The sequence below is a fragment of the Gymnoscopelus microlampas genome, assembly GCF_963454915.1.
Source record: "Gymnoscopelus microlampas genome assembly, chromosome: 9".
Classification (NCBI taxonomy): Eukaryota; Metazoa; Chordata; class Actinopteri; order Myctophiformes; family Myctophidae; genus Gymnoscopelus; species Gymnoscopelus microlampas.
Window position 1 is genome coordinate 26,679,679 of NC_139946.1, and position 22,981 is coordinate 26,702,659.

General features: G+C 41.3%; 1 protein-coding gene across 1 annotated transcript in view; it reads left to right on the top strand.

Moving 5' to 3' along the window:
* Nucleotides 1-22,981, top strand: part of oca2 (oculocutaneous albinism II) — a 79,359-nt gene that overhangs the window by 17,072 nt on the left and 39,306 nt on the right. Inside the window, exons 10-15 of the mRNA XM_084067847.1 lie at nt 4,055-4,126; nt 5,496-5,561; nt 6,499-6,555; nt 9,823-9,947; nt 12,054-12,192; nt 20,079-20,211. Coding sequence (XP_083923973.1) covers nt 4,055-4,126; nt 5,496-5,561; nt 6,499-6,555; nt 9,823-9,947; nt 12,054-12,192; nt 20,079-20,211 — 592 coding nt within the window. The remainder of the gene's footprint in view (nt 1-4,054; nt 4,127-5,495; nt 5,562-6,498; nt 6,556-9,822; nt 9,948-12,053; nt 12,193-20,078; nt 20,212-22,981) is intronic.

A 22,981-nucleotide genomic window follows, 5' to 3' on the forward strand; every position in this document is an offset into this window, starting at 1 on the left:
TTGCACAGGTGTCGCAGCGCAATGTGTTGTGAGCTCTGCTATTTCTGGTGTGCAACTAAGAATAAATCTGGCTTCAGGAAATGGTGCATTTACTGTTGCACCATTTACCATTTAAAATGCTTTTATCCAAAGTGCTTTACAATGTACGTTAAACTCACCGATGGATAGAGGAAACCATGCAAGGCACCATACAGTACCTGCTCATCTGGAGCAGAAGGGCTTCAGTGTCTTGCTCAAGGACACTTCGACACTAACACATGAGTGGGCAGGTTGTACTGGGAACCTTCCGATTCCCAAGCAGTCGCTCTACATCCTGAGCTACTGCCGCCCCTGAAGTCGGGTCTGTGAGTGGTCTTGACACTACAAAGTAGCCTATGTCGTTGAACAGTATAGCAAGATCCACATGTACACGGACAATTATTGTCATTAACTAACATGGGTATAACATACTAACAAGGTATACTTGCCCACAGCCGAACATTTGTAACTCAAATCTTTGCTTCTGGGAGTCCCTGGAACTAAATATTTTGAGATGAGGGTACCCGGCCAAATACATAATACATAATTTTGGGGGTCCTTGACATGAAAGAGTTTGAGAACCACTGATATCATAGCAACATAAAACCGGATTTAAAAGACATTTGTAGATTCGGCCTCAGGTCTTAATGGGTTAAAAGACAGGTTTCGTTACTCTGACAATGCTTATAGCACAACAGATGTCATGTTTGGATGTAAATGAAACATAATTAGTCTGTCGCCCCTCTTCTGATTTCACTATTTAAGTGCTCTAGGTGCACATTATAAATAAAGGTGCTTGTTTTGTTTGGCCCGTAGTCTGATTGCCAGTTAAAAAGCTTTGATTAATCTGTTTGATTTCTAACAGCTTTAATGGTTCTGTGCGGTCCAGGGATTAAACTTTCACTAACTTTCACCATGACACTCCCCTTAATACCCACAAGCTCACAACGCGTTGCGCCGTGTTGTGAGCTAGTGGATCGGTTTAGGAGTTAAACATAATTTATCAAAGGGTGGGAGTGAATGTACAGTAGCACAGCCTGAAACCCTAAAGCTTAATGTATCTCATCTCGCTAAGGGGGGATTCTTTCTTGGCCAAGCTTTAGATGTTTGTTTTCCCACATGTGAGACCTCTGTTCGAATCTCGGGTGTTACATGAGCACAATACTTCCACTAGCTCTTTTCTCTGACATACTTTATAAAAGTACTGGGGTTCTTTTCTTGTTGTTACTATTCCTCGATGTTCCTCTCCTTGGCCAGGGACCAGTGGCTTTATTATATTGTCAGAAGTTTATTAATTGCAGTAGGAAGGTAAAGGTCCAAATGCCCTTGGAGAATAAAAAGAAGATAAAAACAACAACCATCAGCCAAGCAAGAATTAAGGTCAAAGCAGTAATTATTCATAAAGTTTAGAGGTACAGCGCCTGTAGTTGTGGAAGTCGCTTGACATTTATGTTGTTGGTGAGAGTCATACTGTTGATCCCGATCGCAGCTACAAAGAGCCCCGGCATTCACCAATATACATGAGGTGACCTACTTCCGTGACATTTACTTCAATGAAATAAAGATGTCCGGAGAGCGGTTGGGGCTTCCGCTGCATGGTTACATAGTCATGCTTTATCACAGGCCTCAATTTTTAATAATGGACGCATCAAACATGACTGTGGTGGGAAAAGTCCTGGCAGGTTAGAACTACTCCTAAGAGCTTCTTGATTTGCAGTACATACAGTACAACCATTTGCTATCCAGACCTTTGTCACAGAGGATATATCATTGATGTGCATGCAAGCTGCTATTGACAACGTGTGCTTTAACAACAGTATTTGTCGATTGGCTATTTTCACTTTATATCTTTTGTTATTCTTGAAAATCTTTGAATTTTTTTTTTTTTTTAAGATTGTTTTATTTGTTTGGAATATTGTTTTGGGGGGATATTCTATATTTTTCAAATATTTTTTGCAATTGTTTGAAATGTTTGAATAATAATAATATCTTCTCCTGTAATGGCATGCCCAAAATAGGGACACCAGGTTGAAGTGGTTAAGCTCATCAGTCTTAACAGTAGGCTTCTGATAATATGATTTTGTAAAAATACTAAAGTTGACTCAAATATCTTAATTTTTTTTGTTATATATATATATGGACATGTGGTGAAGAAGAATCAAGAAGAAGAAGTATCAACTTTATTGTCACATCACAGGTTTACAGGTGTAACGAAGTGGGTGAAATTAGTTTTGTTCTACTAGAAACATTGTGATTATCCTGTTTATTATTCTCCATTCCTCTTCCCTTTCCAGAAAATGGCAAATGATGGCGCTCATACGGAAAATAATTTCACCCATCTGTTTACACCAACCTGTGATGTGACATTAATGCTGATTCTGATTGCAGATATAATATAAACACTTTAACAGTCGTTGTTTGCTAGATTATTGTTAATTATGCTTCATGTTTTGGTAACGATTGCTTTAGCGTGATTCAACATCTCTTTGAATTCTTGCTTTGCTGCGTTTGATTGATTGATTGAAATTTGTATTAGGCAAAATAATGTAAAACAACACAGTTACATTTATAATACTTTTGTCTGAAAGGTCAGGCCAAAAAAGTCCTTGCGGACTTGTTTCCGTTGGGGTCCTTGAATTAATTTCATAGACATATATACAGTAGTAGCAACCAAACAGTTTGTGTGTCTCTTTACTGAGACAGCCCACAGATATCTGTGGGCTGTGATTGCTTCTAGAACAGTGGTTCTCAAACTTTTGCATATGTGTTTTGCGGGGGCCTCCTAGAATCCCCCCCCCCCCCGAGCCCACTTTGAGAACCACTGCTCTAGAACAGTGTGTTTTCTCAACATACTGGACTGATGAACACTGCTGTGCAGTCTTTGCTTTGTCACAGGGATTATAAAACAATAGGCAAGTTAATCACGTCTTCCCCTGGGATGCCAACAAGTCTTACATAATTAGGGCAGAGGAGGTTACTGTCATTAGCTGACACTTCATCAACCCTGATCAACCACATCTCTTATGAAAAAGGGGAATATGGAAATGAGATGAGGGAATCTTTGGCTTACACTCGGGTGCAGGTTTCTATGACAAAGAACACTGAAGTCACGGTTGGTTTGTTATGCAAATGCACACGTGTGTGTTTGTTTGTGACAGAGAAATGGCACAACTTATTTTCTGAAATGCAATTACATATAATCTTGATTGTTTAAACCAACCACTTGCATCCCCATTCTGGGGGGAATGTTCAGCAAAAATAGCTCATCTACAATGTGTCACAACGCGGAGTAAGCTTGTGAGCTTGAAGATCTATTATTTAAATAATAAGAGAAAAAAATTAGAATTGATGTAGATGAAAGAAAGAAGTGGACCAATTTTGGAGCATCAGGTCAAGATTTGTGTCAGATCCTGTGTCTATGTGAGACATAACTTTTGACCAGATCCAAATGTCTCAATAGAAGAGCAGGGAGACCAAATACAACCACCCCAATTGTATAAGTTACGGCATATTGCTAAAGAATTGATTGTCAGGTTTTACTTAGCCTCACTCCCATGCAGCCTTTACTCATCTGCGAAGAGAAAAGCCTGGTCACGACCTAAGCAGAGAGTGTCGGGGGACTTCCGTCGGACGTATTTCCCCCGGAAACTATCTTTTTCGACCAATCACAACACTCGTTTCATTCACAGAGAATATAAACAGACTTGTAAAGCGCCAACGTCATTTCCTTGGGCGGTACTTCCGCCAAATTCTAGTACTTCCGTTAAGACACTCAACCGGCTAGGTCTTGCCCAGCGTGGGTTACACTTGTACAGTAAAATGAACACTGAGGATTTTACATAGTAGATTGGGGTCCCCCGTCCTGAGATAAAAATCGTATCAAGTGGGGGTCCGTGGCGTGATGCATATCAAACTGGGGTTCTTAAATAAACCTTTAAACAGGCTGAGAATCACTGGTGTATATATTATATTCAGTTAATTTGATCCTTTTCATTGTAACACAGACTCTTGTTTTGTCTATTGTTTTGTCTTTCAGATTGTCCACCGCACCCTGGCTGCCATGCTGGGCTCTTTGGCTGCGTTAGCTGCCCTGGCTATCATTGGTGATGTAAGACTCCTCCTCCTCTGTTCCATTCTATGATTGTGTCTAGGGTTTGATTTGTAAAAAATAAATACAAATGTTGTGAGATACTTTCTCTATAAAAACCAAAACCAAAAATCTGGCCAAAATAGGGTTAATGTATATACAGTAGATTTTTTTTCATTATTGTCTCCGCCAGGCCGAAAGGCATGGCGAGAGTATGTTTTACCCCCTGTCCGTCCGTCCGTGTGTGTTTGTCCGTCCGTCCGTCTGTCTGCAAGCAGCTAATCTCCGGCACCGTTGGCCCGGTCGCTCCGAAAATGTGCACACACACTCCCTGGATGCCAATTCAGAACCTCACATGGGTCTGTTATAGCGCCACGAGGAGGCCGATTTGTGCAAAACCCGTTTACTCCTACAGATTTTATCCAAACGTCATGCAAATCGGTACATAGTATCTCTATAGTCATGTGATCAACACGGATTATCCAATTTTCCATATTGCATCCTCATTGCCTAAGGTTGGCTTCCAAAGTTTGCAGGATTGGTCCGTTTTCAACAAAATGCCTCAAATCATGAACGCAGCTTGCGCTTTCCGTGAAATCTCACACGCACATTCCCACTAGGCTGAGGAAGAAATGGCACCCTTTTCACATTGGCCTGTTATAGCGCCACCAGGAGGCCACAATAACGTACCTCACCTGGCGGAGACCTGTGCTCCGAGGAGCACTTTTTGTAGTTATTATTAAATTGTTAAATTGTGATATTATCAAACATAAATATCAAACATATCAGACTGTCTACATTTACCAAAAGAAAATGCATGTACCTCAGTGTGACCAGATGCAGTAGGGATACAAAATGAATGATCAGAGGGGGATATCAAAAGCAGAAGCCTAAATTCCACTCATCCTCCCAAGCAAATCCAATCCTGTTTGTAACTTTTACCACACTCTGGCAAAAAAAAAAAGCAAAGAACAATTGTTAATTCAGCATCATCCAGTCAGTTGTTCCAAGTGCCCTCTGAGGTACTGTATATGACCATGGTACAGTAGAAGCATATGGGCATTCAGAGGCCTATTGACAACAGGCTAAACTTTCTCAAGCATGAAATCTGGCACCCCTTGCGGCTGGGAATAAGTGCTTATCACACAACTGTTGGTGCTGTGACCCAGGGGGCATTGGAAAGCTATCCTTTTGAAATGGAGGATTGTGCGGGATTCCATTGACAAACAAAAGCTCTCATTCACAACGGTCACTCACAAATAAACACCAAAGGGGGAGGTCCCAATAAAGCATATAATAATGCTTAATGCTCAAATAAAGATAACAATGAAAGCGTAATGTCTTCCTATAGAGAGAAAAGCTTTGTCTAATCCATGTGTCTGTTATGTAGAGGCCCAGTCTGGTGACAGTGGTAGAGTGGATTGACTACGAGACCTTGGCCCTGCTGTTTGGCATGGTGAGTGAGAGACTCCAATTAAACGTGATGAAAAAGTGGACTTTAACATTGTCTAGTTTCTAAAAATCTTACATTTCATATCTCATATCCAAAGATCGTCCTCAGACTGATGGCGTTTTGCATTGTAATAACGTCAAGGCTTTTTCCTTTTTCAAATGTTCTGTCTGGTTCATGTACTTCCCTTGAGCGTTCTTAACAACTGCCTCTGAATTGTTTCTATGGAGCGAAGCCCTTAGTGATCGACAGTAGATGTTTCCAAAGCCGGTCTCCATAGAAACACTGACGTCCAAGTCTCTGTCAAATTGAACACTGCGTCTGAAAAGTTCCATATTATGTGACCGGAACATTAAAACCATAGGGTGTCACATTTGTAACATGTGACAAAGCAATGTCCTCTCCCAGTACGTCCCTGTGTGTCTCCTGTTGTGTAGGGTTGCAACAATTGATTATATTCTATACTGGCTATCAAGTGCATTAAAATATGTATATATATATATATATATATATATATATATATATAAACAAAAAAATATATTTATAATATAAATATTTTATATTATATATCAACAAATCAATCTTATTCATTTCTTATACAGTAATTAACTAAATCAATTAGTCTGATTAAGCCCTTTATACTTTGTCATACAACGGTTTTGGGACGTGTTGTGAGCTTGTTGATCGGCCAGTCAAACAGCATCACCTCATACATTTCCTAGTGTATGAGGGACTACTGTAGCTGCATTTACATTTTTTTTGTAGTAGGAAAATAGATAGGAGGAAAGCCAGGAGATTCACATTGTAGGAGAGCTCTGGTGTGATTCAGACCATGGCCAGTTATGTGTGATTCCAGACTAGGCATAATAATATACTAAATACTAATATAATTGATAATCAGATTAATATATTACTAATGTGTATGTACTTTTTTTTCTTGCAGATGATACTTGTGGCCATATTTTCCGAAACAGGATTCTTTGACTATTGTGCTGTGAAGGTGAGTTGGCATTATACAAATTTACAGCACTGAAATTACCAAGAAAATATGTTTAATCATGGTTTGTACACCATAAAAATGTCATTGCAATTGGTAGTACAGTTATTATGTATATGTTTGACATCAAGTGTCTGGAGCTATTGGAAACTGTTTTTACACATTTTTGAGTCTCGAAGTGAAACCATTAATGGTCACGCTTTGACTACCAGTGTTACAGTTTCAGCACAAACGTTTCTTCAGCATTATTACTGTATAATGTTGAACAAGACTTTGTGCTGAAACATGCATTTTCTTTTATTGTTTTTTGCTTGCTACACATGCCAGTTCAACCACATGAACCCGGCTACTTAGTTGACCAAAGTCTCCCAAGGCTCTATACTAGGCACGTTCGTTTTTCCATCTACACCTTAATGTATTTGCGGGAAATAGCTGATCAACATGCTCACAACGCATTGCAACGTGACGTGAGCTTGTACAACCTGAGCTTTTAGATGAGCTATTTTCGCTGAATGTTTTCACCACAAGAGGTATGTATGAATGAATGAATGAATGAATGAATGAATGAATGAATGAATTAAACCCTATTGTAAAATAACATTTCTAGACTTTGCACCCGTTAAGAAATTACTAGAAGAAGTTTGAATAGTGCTCAAATCCTCTTAAGTTATTAGACAGTATTCTTGGCAGCCTTGGCATCGTCTTTGAACTGTAAATTAACATTGATTTATTAAGCCAAATTGGGCCACAATTTTGAACAACAAACTCACAACGCGTCTATTTTCACCGAATGAGGAGCGCTAGGGTTCATGTGGTTGATCCATTATTTGACAATACTCTCCACCTCTCTACAAGGGCATGGCTTTGCCACTCTGACACCAATCTGGGAACCCATTCGTTTTCCTTTGTTTTTGCCTCGGGGGCCACCACCTTCTTTTTTTGTGTAGAAACAGGAACTCGGTTTGGCTCCCCCCATTTCTCAGTCGACTTCCTCCCGGATGCTTCTGCATTTATTCCTGCTAACAACAACACTACATGTTAACACATCCACCGCCAGAGGTTAATCTCATAATGTACTCACCAGTGCCAAGGTTTTATTGTTGTTTTTTGTTTTTTTCACGTCGCCATAGACCCCGTTAAAATCCTTAAGAATGCGCGATGCACTGTTTGTAAACATCGTGCACATGTCCCTGTGTCTAGCAGTGCAGACCACGTGTCAAACGGGGCATCCATGTTGACGTTAGAACGGTTTATGTTAAACAGTGATGAACGAGGAGAAAAAACAGAAAATGGCGTTTTTGTGTGCGCTTTAGAATGGAGGCCGACGGGAACGGCAAAACCGGATCGCAAATAGTTCCGTTCCGGTGGTGTTACACTGAAAATGGTCCGTGTAGAAAATTGAAAAAAAAAAAAAAATCGAAAAAAAGGAAAAAGCACCCGGACCGTAGCACTACGGTCTCGGCGCTTAACAGTTGGATTTAATGGACCGTAGGACTACGTTCTTGGCGTTTAATGTGTTAAGGGCAGTGGATGCTGACAGATTTAGCTGTTGGCAGAATCTGTCTTGAGAGATTACTCTGACACAAACAAACTCAGGACTCTCAGATACAATCCTGTTGCCTTCAAGGAGGGCAAACATCCTTGTCCTTCAGGTACAGTAGCATTGATACCCTAAGTAAACAGAGGGCTCGTGCAGCCTCATGAATTTTGAGTGGGTGCTGGACATGGGCAATGCTTTACAAATGAAAATACAATGTTCAGGCAAAGCTTCTCCAGACCTTACACATGGCTCCACTACACAAAAGAAGTGTGTGTGTGTGTGTGTGTGTGTGTGTGTGTGTGTGTGTGTGTGTGTGTGTGTGTGTGCGTGTGCGCGCGTGCGCGCGGGGAATTGTCTTTTGAGAATTTGGTGTGTCGAGTGATACTGTACCACTCAAAGTGCCACCACCCACTTTGCTCATTGCTTTTAGCTTGATTTATACTTCTTCATAAGACAGTGGCGCATATCAAAAATAGCTGATCTACAAGGTGACAACGTGTCGTGATGCAATGTGTTCAGCTATGAGCTATTTTTTGGCGAGTGACACCGTTGTACGATGGAGTATAAACTTGCATTTAAAGACATTTTCGCCTGCACTCTATGCAATAGTAGTCCAGGCCTATATTCAGTATGTGCATGGAGTCCATTCTAAGCCGTAAATGATTTTGTTCCGAGAGAAATCAATGACAGAAAATGTCAACGTAGTGAATGTTTCAGGAAGCAGGATTTAGTAGATGACCTCTTGATCTGGAATGACATCAGATTCTTACCATCTACTGTATGATGCAAGCTGGAGGCTAATTGGCTCTATGCACAACAGCCATATTAGAAAGAAATTGGGCCTCTTCCTTACTTCCTTCACAGGTGTTACCAATGATACTAATGAAGGCTCTGAGTCGGTTACCAGTTAGTGTTGCACAGAGCTTCTCAAACTTTTTTACCAACCAATTTGAGACCCACTGGTGTAGACTGAATAGAACCGAGCCTTCATTATATAGTATCAATGGTAACACCTGTGAATGAAGTAAGGAAGAGGCCCAATTTCTTTCCAATATGGCTGCTGTGCATAGAGCCTATTGGCTTGGAGATGGTCAGCACATCCTCTGTGGCTCACCTAAAAAACATGGTTATTTAGTTCACATATTTTGGAAGGTGCGTTTACAGAACATTATACTTAACTGCAATGTTTCCCGCAAAGTTTTGATCACACCATTTATAGACTTAATATGATATTGGAATTTGGGAAATACAGTAAATCAGTGCAGGAATGAGCTTTCTTTGTATCATTGATTGGGCCTTTAAAGTAGACATAACTCCATGTTGTCAGCCGAGTATCAATCCATGTATTCGCTGTCACATTGTCAGATACATGGAGTGATACTAGTCTAGTCTAGTGACAACAGTGACAACACAATATTTGTCTTTTTAGGCTTTAAGTTCCAGTAGCATGTCTAATTACAACTAGCAGTTTGAACTTATTCTCTTTCTAGTAAGTGATCATTCTCATTAGTCCAGGAACATTTATGTTCAGCGATAACTCAAAAAACGAATTCCTTTTGTTCTATACAAAACCCACTCAACGATGCTTGAATTTAGATGTCAGATGAATGATTGCTTGGACTCATGCTATGCCTGATGGTAGAGTGCTACCACATGTGGATCAGAAATGAATTGAAATATCCACTTGTTAATTAAGTGGCTCATCATGGGGCATTCCCTCTCCCTTGCAGGCCTACCAGCTGTCCAGAGGAAGAGTCTGGCCCATGATAATGATCCTCTGCCTCATTGCTGCCATTCTCTCAGCTTTCCTGGACAATGTGACCACTATGATGCTCTTCACCCCTGTAACTATAAGGTACTGCACTGTGCTGTGAAATTGCTGTCGGCTAGAAACCTCAATATGTACAAAACCGTTCCTTTTTTTAAATTATCATTTTTAAAGCATTTTTAAATAGTGAACATAGCCAATCTACAAGCTCACAATGTGTCGCGATCTGCTATTTCCACTGCTTGAAGTGACACTCTAGTATGATGAAGTGGGGCATTCATTTACAAAAAAACATAAAAAGTTGAAATATGGAGATACAAGGTTTCCGCCCGACAGAAACAAACTCCTGTGTGTGTGTGTGTGTGGGGGTGACTAGATCTTTCCAGAATTGTGGTGCATAAAAACAGAATGTCGGAGGTGAGGGAAGCTCACCTCCGATGATGCACTGGCCTGGAGGGACAGCGAGTGCATTTTCCGGCAGCGGAAGCTGCCGGGGAGCTGCCGGCGGCGGAGGGGCAGGTGCCGGGAGGCGGGGCGGCAGAGCAGCAGTTTCCTATGCCTAAACCTAACCCTAACCCCTAACCCTAACCTCAGTAAAACTATACCTAACCCTAACCTCAGTAATATTTTATTACAGGGATTAGTAGGCTACAGTCCTACTGATTCCGTGCTGCCGCTCCACCGCCGGCAGCTGCCACTCCTCCACCGGCAGTTCCGCGCCAGCGTCCGCTGCCGGAAAATGCACTCGCTCCTTCTGGAGGCCTGTCCGTAAACCCAGAGCTGCGTCACCCTTTAAAACCCACTATAGGCTACATGTATATGGGGTAATCCCTCCCTTCCTGACATTCTTTCTCCATTGCCATATACTGTAGCTCATGTGATGTGCTTGAAAGTCCACTGTTCAGAGAGCTTCTGTGTGGGCGACGGGCGTGAATAACTAAATGAAAGGAGATTGACAGGAAGGGACCAAGAAACACATAGGAGGAGTAGTAATACAGTAAAGACGTGCAACCACTTAACTCACACCTCCTTACACATGCACACAGACACACACACACACACACACACACACACACACACACACACACACACACACACACACACACACACACACACACACACACACACACACACACACACACACACAAAGCACACACACACACACACACACACAAAGCACACACTGAGACGAAATCCTGCCACCAACCTTTTTTTAATTTCAAGGACTCCCATTAAGATTCTTTATCTCTGGGAACCCAATGTTAATGTTAGACTTGATTTAGAACCGATATGGTCTGTCACTTGGTCCAGGATTCCTTTACTGTGTTTGTGCTGTATATTTACTTTTAAACATGATAATGGTGAAGATGAACTATCAATCATTAAGCTGGAGTTCCAGGGGGTCCCCATGCTAAATGATCTGGGGATCCCTACGCCTATGTGTTATCTATCGTGCTATTTTGAAGACTGCAACTGTGGTTTACTGTTTCTGCTATTCCAAGCTTGTTTTACGCCCAACAGACAAGGCATTCAGTCCATTTTTATAGATTTTTTTAAAAGGTTTTAGTGTTATACTGTACCATTTTGTTTGTGGTTTTCTGATGACTGTAATCCTGTTAAATGCCATCAATAATCTCCCACCATTCCCTGGAGCTTATTTTAGAACAGTCAAACCCACATTATGTTAATAATAGCGCTGCTACACAGATGCTGCAATTTACTGTATTGTACATAATAAATCCTCAGTGTTAATGTATCCATTTATAACTCTGAGAGTGTGCAAATGTAACCAAATGGACCCTTATGGGTTACATTTGTACACTCTCAGAGTTAAATTAACACCATCGATTTCACTATGTAGCATCTCATTCGGAAATTGCATGTCTACTTCCCATTTCCGTCTCTTTGTATTGTTAGTGTTTCCTGTGACCTCTGGTTTTCTTAGTACATTGAAACATTATTAGGTCTTCACAATGTCAATGCAAAAGTAGTGCCCCAAATGTGGCAGTGATTTACAGTGTGAATTGTCTGTTCAGTAAATGGGCCAATAATGGTTATTTCAGTCAGACAACTTTTGGATTGAAATAAATACTGTACATTTATTGAGTATAAATATAATATTTATTGAGCATAAATATCTATAAGCACATTTTGGCATCAAGACTCTGACTCCCTCACTCTCTCCTTTTGCAGATTATGTGAGGTGCTTAATCTAGACCCCAGACATGTCCTGATTGCCGAAGTCATCTTCACCAACATCGGCGGTGCTGCCACAGCTGTGGGAGATCCACCCAACGTCATCATAGTATCAAACCAGGCCCTGCGTAAGGAAGTAAGTACAACTAGAAACCGCATAACAGACTCTAACAGTTCTTTCCTCTGATACACTGAACCACTAGTAAAGTACTGGTAAAGACCGAATATCCAGGGTTTGATTTGTTAAAAACAAAAACGAGGGGAGGTCATTTTCTTAACCACATAAGCTCACAACTCAATGCAATTTTGATACATTTTGAACATTTGCACCCAAAACACATATTCTTTCTTTTACTAAATTGCTAAATTGTGATATTATTGTGATATTATAATTAAAAGTAAATGATTGTGACAGTAACTACTAACTAGTAACTAAAGTTTTTAAAGTAAAAAGTACAATATTTGCCTCTATATAGTGGAGTAGCGTACTGTAAATGTAAAGTGTTGGAAGTGCATTATCGTATTGGAGTATTGGAAACACTCAACTAAAGTTAAAAATACTTCAAACTTACAGTAACTACAGTACTTGAGTAAATGTCCGTTAGTAAGATATTTTCCACCACTGAAGAAATCCAATTGTCGGTCAGTCGCCTTGTAATCAGTGATATATAATGACCCGGAGAGACTGGCCTCATCACATTATGCATTATTCTCATGATGAGAACAGAGTCCTCTAGATAGAATCATAAATCTCCTATCAACAAGGCACACTAGACATCTAGCTGCTTTTTTCTTTTTTTCTTTTTTGTCTTCCAACACATGGTAATGATTTTGGACTTGTTGTGAAGCGATTAATGATAATCAGAAAGCGATATGCAAGATGTGAAACGGTGACTTAGATGTCCTTGTCCAGCGCTATCATGAAGATAAATGGCCTAAATGATGACCCAAGATTATTACTATAGTGATTAGTACTGACATTGTGCTCTGGGGGCACAGGGGGATTCAAATGAGAGAAAAATGACCACGCAATATTAACGAAATGGCCGTCACTGAATGGGGCTACTTGTTGCTGTTTTTTCTTATTAGCGGATAAGGTCCACACTCAAACTTGCAGGTAAAAGTCTGATTTATTAATGAGACATTTCATCCATTACGTCCTCCTCTGCCCAAAATAGGGACGGTAGGTTGAAAGTGATTATGTATTAAAGTGTGTGGCAACTTGGGCGATTTATGCAATTTATGCACACCACCCTTATAATGCAGGGTCAAGTGGTGAATCAGACTAATCGATTATATTTGATATAAGAAGAAAACGACTGCTTCTTGATTATTCGATTAATCTACATGAGGAAGATTAAGCAGGTTATTGGTTCTAAATATCGGTTTCAGTATTATTTTCGGCTAGTACCCATGCAGTATTGGTCATCAGGGCTACGTAGATGACACCACATGTCACCGCATTATTTGTATTGTTGTTATGTTTGTTTTTTTGTCATCGACAATACAAATATGAAATGGAGGCATGGCATAGCTGATTTAGCAAACCCTTTCCCTGGATAGGGGACAGAGGCTGCCCTGTTTAAATGTCACTCTTGATTTGCTTAGTGTGACATGATTGTTTTGAAGTGACTCCCCATAGAAATACACAGCGTCTACATGTGTAGACACTTGCTATACTGCGCTGGAGCTGTCACACGAACCCTCTTGTTCTCTGCAGAAGGTTGCCGAGGGTGAAATTCCTGCCTGGCTTATGAAAACCAAAGCTGTCCTGTCTCTATGCTATATCTAATGAACAGCGGTGGATCAAGTACTCAGATTTTTCTTACTTAAAGGGATATTTCACTTTCAGAAAAACTTTTGGTGATTTTTTCATCTACTCAGGCCTTTGTGAGCCCCCCAGACAGTTTTTAAATTCAGTATTTAGATATTTGATTTTCATTTTATCAGACACGCCCCCTTCCTATACAAACCCATTGTAACTTCAAACTCCATTTTAACCATGTTAGATTCATCAAAAACACCCGTCCTTGGTTCTGGTGACTCACCCTGCCCTCCTAATGCGTGAGGGGGCCGTGTTTTTCCGAGATTTTTTTTCATTTATTTTATTTTTTTATTGTATTTTATTTTTTTCATTTTCCAAAAAAAAAAAAAATGAAAAAAGTAATTGAAAAAACACGGCCCCCTCGCGTATTAGGAGGGCGGTAGGAGACGGGTGAACCAAGGACGGGTGTTTTTGATGAATCTAACATGGTTAAACTGAAGTTTGAAGTTACAATGGGTATGTATAGGTATAGTATAGGAAGGGGGGCGTGTCTGATAAAATTACCAAAAGTTTTTTTGAAAGTGAAATATCCCTTTAAGTAAAATTAGTAATATCACCACACTCTAGAAATACTGTTTAATTAAAAGTAGCTCAACGTTTAAAGAAATGCTCGATCCTTTTCTAAAATATCAGATCTATAAGCATGTGACACGATGTGACGTTTTGCGAGCTTGCAGATCAGCTATTTTTGAATTTAAATAGCCCAAGTATAAAATAGGGTGTAAATTGTTAATTTATATTTTGTGATAATAGTCTAACTCTGCACAAAAGTAGTAGCTAATGTGTCAAATAATTATAGTGGAGTAAAAAGTATCTCAAAATTGTACTTGAGTAAATGTACTTAGTTACTGTCCACCACTGCTCTATGATATAGCTATTGAAACTTTCACTCTAACATTAGTCTGACCTTAGTGTAAATCCAGTGGCGCACCACTTTTAACTATCCTGTAGTCCTGTAATTTTCCAGCCAAATTTTAAGGAACGTGTTGTATGGTACTCTAATAAATTCTGTCAGAGTTTCCTGTAGCTCAAAGCATGTCCCCTTGTTTCCCGGCCAAACCTAAAGCCATATTTATACTTTGTATTAGGACGCTGTCGCGAGCCTAATATAGCCGATCTACAAGCTCTCAACTCGCTGCGTCCGCGACGTGTTGTGAGCTTGTAGATCATCTATTTTGCGGTGCGCAACACAGTCGCACGACGGCACATAAATGAGGCATATGGTGGAATTCTACTGGCTATTTTAGTGACTGTGTTATGTCATGCATAATATCACTTCATGCATAATATTTACAGTATCCTTGGTGGCATGCATTATTACAGACATGCACAGCTCGTGCAGATGAGCATTCATATTCCCTATTATGACACCATGTGATCTAGTGTAACATTTACAGTACACACACCAGCCCATATGAATCATGCAGTATGTGTTATGTTTACCTACTGCGGTGGAGTGTGTGTGTGTGTGTGTGTGTGTGTGTGTGTGTGTGTGTGTGTAGAGATACACTCCTCTGTTTGTTGACGTTGTATGTGAATGTGTTATCTCTGTACCGCACAATCTCTCCGTGTGTTGACACACACACACACACACACACACACACACACACACACACACACACACACACACACACACACACACACACACACACACACACACACATACAGCGGCGTTCCGAGACAGATTCATATTTTCCCGGCACTGCCGTCATAAATCATAGGAATTCATATGGTCACAATGCTGGAAATGTGAGTGACCTGTGTGACCTTGGCATTTTTATCACGCAATAGAATTTTACAATTTAAACCATTAACTGTGAAAAAAAAGAAAAGAATACTACATTGGCTTAAAAACACTTTCAAAAGGAAGGGTGAGGTTTGTGTAATAAAGATTTTGAAAGTTTCAGGGGTCCAGCTAAATTATTGATAGGGATAGGCAGGTATAGTTAAGTTTCATTTGTACACACTCAGAGTTATAGGGGTCGGTGGCCTATTGTATAGAAAACTCCACTTTCAGTTTTTAAAGCCTTTATTCTTTTGGCTGTACCATATCTTGGAACTACCTTCATCAGGGGATAGATCATTAACGTTTCATCATTAGTCATATTATAGTACATTACCCTCTACATTATTGTGTCTTATCTCATAGTCATGGCCATTGTAACTGATAATGTCCATCTTTTGGCTCATTTCATCAAGTGTGACGTCCATTGAGGATCATACCTTCACCGTATTTCTTCTTCAGTACCTTCAAGCCTGATTTAAACTTTGTCGTATGATGCTGCTGGTGCATTCCAAAAACAGCAGATCTGCAAGCTCACAATGTCTCACAGAACTTGTAGATCAGCTATTTTCGGCATGCGACAGCTGCGCACGGCGAACTATAAAAAAAATCAGGCTTCACTCAATACCTTGTTACCATAGCAGTGAGAGTGGACCCGTTGCTCAGGGAAAAGAATTGCAGCGATTGAACTCATGGAAGTCATGTGGTAACTCACTGTCGGTCCTGATGTAATGGCGAGGTAAACCATGCAATCCCAAGTGCACACAATGCCCTTTTCATATCAGTGTCCCAAACGCCCACACTAAACGCGATTATCCGCACAGCATTATAGATGCTCCCATCCATGTACTGTACCTGATGAAGACGTTGTAGGTTGAAACGGATATAGAGTCCACAGTCCACACAGAAGGTCGGAGCAGCCAGAGTCAGCGGCTACATATGACAACGCTTCCTCTGACCCCTCTTCTTGAGTAACCTTCGCTCCATTTTAGAGATGCATGAATGGGACATACAGTACAAATGATCCCATTAATTACAACAATGACGCATCTCCAGGTGGTCTGAGGTGTGAATACCTGCCCTGCTTGGGGGAGAGTGGATGAGAGCTGTCAATCTAACCGAAAATTAACGTCTGGGATGGTATCAAGATGCCATATTTAGTTTTTTATAAAAAACTAAACAAGATCATTGGGATTGAATATTTAGGAAAAGTCATGGAAGGGGGAAGCTTCTGAGAGCTTCCTGAGCAAAGATAATTGACTTCAAAATCGGGCGGGTTGACCGCTCTGACGTGTTAAGGACGTGATCAACATCACCCCCCTCACGCCTGGCCTTTCGACATTGCATGTGAGAGGCCCCATCCAGCCTGTTTCCGCTCAGTTTCCCAGACGACGGAGCAGCAGGGACGGCAGAGTGCCCTCACTCATGTCTGGCCTCTGATAAGGAACACGTGTGATTTTCGGTTGGTTGGTTGGTTTGTGTGTGAAATGTGTGTTTGTGTGTAAGAGAGAGAAGTTGTTAGAGAAATGCACAGTGGTGGACAAAATACTCATCCACAGTACTTGAGTCAAAGTATAGATACTCCTGGTCAAATATTACTCAACTACAAGTGAAATTTGCTCAGTCAAATTTGTACTTGAGTTAAAGTACTTGAGTTCTTGCTTTTAAAGATACTTAAGTATTCAAAAGTTCATGCTTTTAGAAATGTATTCAAAAAAGTTCACTTTAGAAAGTAGGTTTTCTTTTTAATATCAATGCATTGCTGTATTGAAATTTTGACATTCCAGAAATGTCCACACCAAAAAAGAAAATAGTGAAAATAGCAGATCTACAAGCTCACAATGTACCATTAGGATAGGATACTTTATTGGCAATTTTAAAATCACAACATTGTCACCATTCAAAAACGCCAACGTGGATTAGACACAAAAAAGGTGACGCTTGTTTCCATTGTGGTCCACGTGAGATACATAAAACATCATGTAACATACTGTACCTAAACAAGTTGAAACAACCATAACACATCTAAGAAATGGAATCCTTAAATACAGTTTGGAATCCAAAACAGAAGGGGAGCGGGCTATCCAGGACCCAAGATGAAGCCATGACTTAAGATCTTTTTTTCCCGAGACGCCTTGTGAGCTTGCAGATCTGCTATTTTCACTATATTTGAAAAAGGGCTCAAGGGGTTAATTCATAATGTACTTTTTCCCCTTCCTAGAAATGTAGTGGAGTCAAAAGTACAACATTTGTCTTTGAAATGTGGTGGAGTGAAAGTCCAAGTATCTGGAGTGAAAGTTTAAGTATCCAAAAATACAAATACTCAAGTAAAGTACAGATGCTCAACAAATGTACTTAAGTACAGTACTCAAATAAATGTACTACTGTCCATCACTGTGCGTGTGTGAGTGAGAGAAGTGCAGGCCCTTGACAGAGTGCAGTGTCCTTGCGTTTGAATAGTTGAAAGAAATGCAGCATGGCATGGGAGCAGTAGGCTACAGGCTCTCCAACTCGTCTTCATAGATGTCACTTCTACTGAATTGAGACGGATTCTACGCCAGTGTGGTTCTTAAAGTGGGGTCCGGGGGGACCCCCCAGGGGTCCTTGAGGGGGTTCCAGGGGATCCTCAGCTAAGTTACTTAATATAGCATCAAAATCAGCTGCTGTCCAGGCTTTCAGCCGAAGCCTCCCAGACTACTTGACTACAGTATGAGCCATCGTGCAATGAAGCTGTGTGATATAGATTTCAAGGACCCCCAGTTTAATGTGCATGCAATGTGCATTACATTCACCCTTTCACACACCGACGGCAGAGGAAACCATGCAAAACACCAACCTGCTCATCAGGATCAATTAGGGTAGGGTTACAATGTCTTGCTCAAGGACAGGGGGAGCCGGGGATCGATCTGGGAACCTTCCGTTTCCCAAGTGGTCCCTCTGCCTCCTGAGCCACTGCCGCCACCGTTAACTGAGGATCTTAAGTTTAAATCTGAGAATGTACAAATGGAATCAAATGGACCATTATGGCTCCATTTGATTCCATTTGCACACTGTCCATTTGGTTATATTTGTACACTCCGGAAGCCCCTCAAGACCCCACGCTGAGACCCAGTGATATAGATGACGCCCAAGGCATTAGAGCTGTTATCTGAGATGACGGGGTATTATCGATGATGATTTTATCCTCCACTGTCCCTCGTTTCTCCCGGGCTTCTGTTTCAGCTAGAAATGATGTATCCTGTAGAGGTCACTGTTATCAAGCATTATTACAGTACTACAGCATGTGCCTTAGCTCTCTCTCTCTCCATACAGTGCAATACACTGTCTGGATCATGAAGATGACACAAACTCAGCTGTTGTTTTCGTAATGTTCCATGTTTTTTTTTTCCCCCCCATGTTTTACAAATTACACTTTGAGTGGGTGATAGGGCCGTGTAATGACGGTGTGACATTTAATGGACTTGTATTGTGATCTCAGATGACGGGTGGACAAAAGCAGCCATTTCTTTCCCATATGCAGACAGTGAAATCTGGCTCCTTGCCAAACTAGGAGCTAGGCTGGAACTGAATTACAATAAGGATGCAATTACCAGCACCCCACTGGCTCCATGATAGAATTCTTTGCTTTATTCCTGTCATATCCCCCAGGCTACCGGTGCTTCTTTTTTATTTTTTTAACCACTTTCTAGACCACTTATTAGTGCCATGTTCAATCCACCACGGCTATTGTTATCCATTCTTCTATGACAGTAATTGTTTGAGGCCTATCAGAGGTTAAATTCCTGTTCTGATACTTTTATCTGAAGCTACAGCTCTAGTCAATAAAGCCCAATGTATACTTTGTCATATGACGGTGTCCCTTGCCAAAAATAGCCGAGTTTGTAGAGCTGCACATTGTTGGCATATACATGCTATTTTGGATTATAAATAAATTACACATCCCATAGGTGTTCATTTGCAGAGAAAGTAAATAATGAGGCTCTAAATTGAATGGTTTCCACATGAACACATGGGTGAGGTACACCTCACTTTTAGTCGGGCATTTGAGATGCAAATTGTCCCCCTGTACTGTACTTTGAATTGACTTCACACCGTACTAGTGGAGTACTACTTTTTTGTTTTTTGAAAGCTGATTTTCACTCCACTACACTTGAAATAGAAATATTGTACTTTTGACCCCACTACATTTCTAGGAAGGGACTCATGGGACTGAAACTTTCAAAAATATATGATGAATTAACCACTAACAACATGCCAACGCGTTGTGTGAGCTTGTTGATCTGCTGTTTTCACTATTTAAAACAATTCCTTAGAATTTCTGAAAATGTACGTTAGTACAATGTATGTTAGTAATTTGTACTTTTGAATACTTGAGCATTTACTTGAGTGTGATGCATTTTTCTGTGTCTCTCAGGGGATCGACTTCGCTGGTTTCACCGGGTACATGTTCCTTGGAATGTGTCTTGTCCTCCTCACCTCTTTCCCTTTCCTACGGATGCTCTATTGGAACAAAAAGCTATACAACAAAGAGTCCATCGAGATTGTGGGTGAGTGACATTAACTGTAGTTGTTAACTCAGAGGTATCGATGATTAGAGGTGAACTTGATGAACATTTTGGCGTTACCAGAGATGGACTGTGTTTAAATACTTAAGTCATGTGCTAGCCAAAGGTATTTCAGGAGATCAAGGGGATAGTGTAAAGCTGCAAAAAAAATGCAGTCATAAATCATCTTTGGAGCCACACTACAGTGGTGCTGTCAAAGTCTTCTTGGTCAGACGTATTGAATACACTAATGAATTCATAGAGCACATCTTTTGAACTATTTACCACTTTGCTTGCATCCTCAACCCCTTTTCTCCAACCTAATTTCTCCAGGCAAATGTGTGTGCAGAATGTGAGGTCACGTCTGACGTGGGCAACCTGAGTACATTAACCCCCTTATAACATCTATGCGCATAGAAGCCACTGCTCACCGGCTTGGGGGCGGCAGTGACCTCAGAGTAACATAATTGACCTGGGTCCCCCAGGGGTCTATACTTTTATCCCTCTACTCCGAATCCCTTAGCGACGCGTTGTGATCTTGTAGATCAGCTATTTTTGCCGAATGTTCGCCTATTATGACATACTAGGGTCAAGTAATTAACCGAGCCCTCTAGCTTCATCACGTGGTGATGATGATGATGACGACAGTGCCCTCTGGTCGCTGAAACCCCCTCCATCTCAGGTAATTTCCACATTATTCCCATTATCCTTATCTGATGGCCATGTCATTCCTAGATATGATGTTGGTGCATTTGGGGGTGATAAGGAGGGTCATCTCTCATCGGTCACAATGTAATAGAGTATGTATCCTCCAGCATATTTCCTCCATTAAGTAATGGATTTTATTCATATAGGGTCTACTCTAAAGGTTATAACTGTATTCATAATTTACTTAATTAGAAAGATATATTATTATTATCCTACTATAAATGCACATCTCTGAGTACGTATCTGTCCGTCCATCCGTGGGTCCCCTGCATATCTGGAGAACAGTCCGACTTCAAACTTGCGTATCACCGAGGACCAAGTGTCCTCGGTTTCAAGTGTGAAGTCGGTCGGATCAGTAGTTGTCCAAAACATCTGAAAATCGCCATATATGGAGTGCCCTGATGTCATAGACTGGGCTGGACTCCATATTTGGGCATGGCTGACAAAGAATTCCTTATATAATGGGCATAAAAGGGACACAGACAGCTACAGAAATCTCCATATATGGGCATTAAAGAGACACAGGAAAACAGACAGATACAGAGATCTCTTTAAATGGGCATGGAACGGACTCCGACAGATGGGTACACCCAATGGGATTCTTTTTCTTTTGGATTTATATAAGGATGACAGCTGAGTGAGTATGTGTGTCCATGTGTCCACCACGTGTCCGACAGATCAACTTCAAACTTGGAGTGTGTATCACAGAGGACCCGAGTGGGTGGTGTACCGAGTGGGAGGGAGTTCGGTCGGATTGAAGGTTGAATTCCGGAGATATATTATAAATGTATAAACCCCCATATCTCTTATGCCCATGTATAGAAATGTCTGTCTTGTCTGTCTGTGTCCCTTTTATACCCATACTAGAGGTCCGGCCGCCCTACGGGCGGCCAACCCCCTAGCCGCACACGGGGCCCAGCGTGGGTGCGTGTATATTGGGGTACCAAAATCGTCGGATTAGAAATTCCAAAAGTAAAAAAAAAAAAAAAAATTATATATATATTTTTCCTGGGGGTCCGCGGACCCTCTGGGAGTGCTGGGACCCCCGGGGACCCCCGTGGAACATGGCGGACCCCTTCGGCTGTTTTTTTTTTTTTTCATGAACGTCCTTGCTTGTTTCTGTCGCTTGTTTTTGAAAACCTGGTATCCCGACTGACATCACTGACGTGTCCTTGGTATTTGTACTTCCGGGTTGCATAATGATGACATCACTGTCGAATCCTTTGGTGTGATGAACCTACGCTGCTGGTGTGTTTACCAGATGTAGCAGGACAACGTGCTGTAGTGTGCCCGTCGCCGTTTATTTTTGTGTTTGGGATGTACATGGCACGTGAAGGACGGACATATTGTGATCGAGACATGAGTGAAGTGAAAGTAACGGCCTGGGTGGAACAAAAGAGGTACGTAAGAAGGGGGGGGGGGTTGAAGCGAAGGACCTGCTTGTGTGTTGTTGTGGAGATGCGCGGAGTTCAATGGCGGCTCTTCGTGTTATTTCGGCGAAACCCGTCGGCGTTCGGTGTCAGTGGTGCGCACGGTAAACGGTACGAAACTGTTTCACCTTCCGTTTTGTCCGTAATGTGGTGAGTGGAATAAATTATGTTGCGACGTGGAAACTGTGTAGTGAGCAATGATAGGTGGCCTACGCCACCCGTAAATTCTGCGCACACGCCGTGGCTACTGTGTTGGCGAGATGTGGTGTGTCGGCGTTGTGTTTAGTCGCCTACAGAGCTGTGGGTATAGCGTCAGCGGGGGGGCGGAAGTCACTCCTCGATTATATAAGTAGATATGGAGATCCCTGATGTCATCATTATGACATCATAGTATTGACGTCATATACTAGTCTTGAAGTGCTATGGTAATGGATAATACTGTAGGTACTGGTGGAACATGGCGATTCCGTGGAGGCACTGTTGGAGATGGAGGACTACAGGTTCTAGTTTATCTTCATTAGAATCAGTGTCCCCGTTGAATGCACAGGGCGGTGGTGCTTTCTCCTCCACTGCGACATCTTGGAGGGGACTAGGTTCTCTCTGTGGAACGTCACATCCTGTCTACACAAACTCAA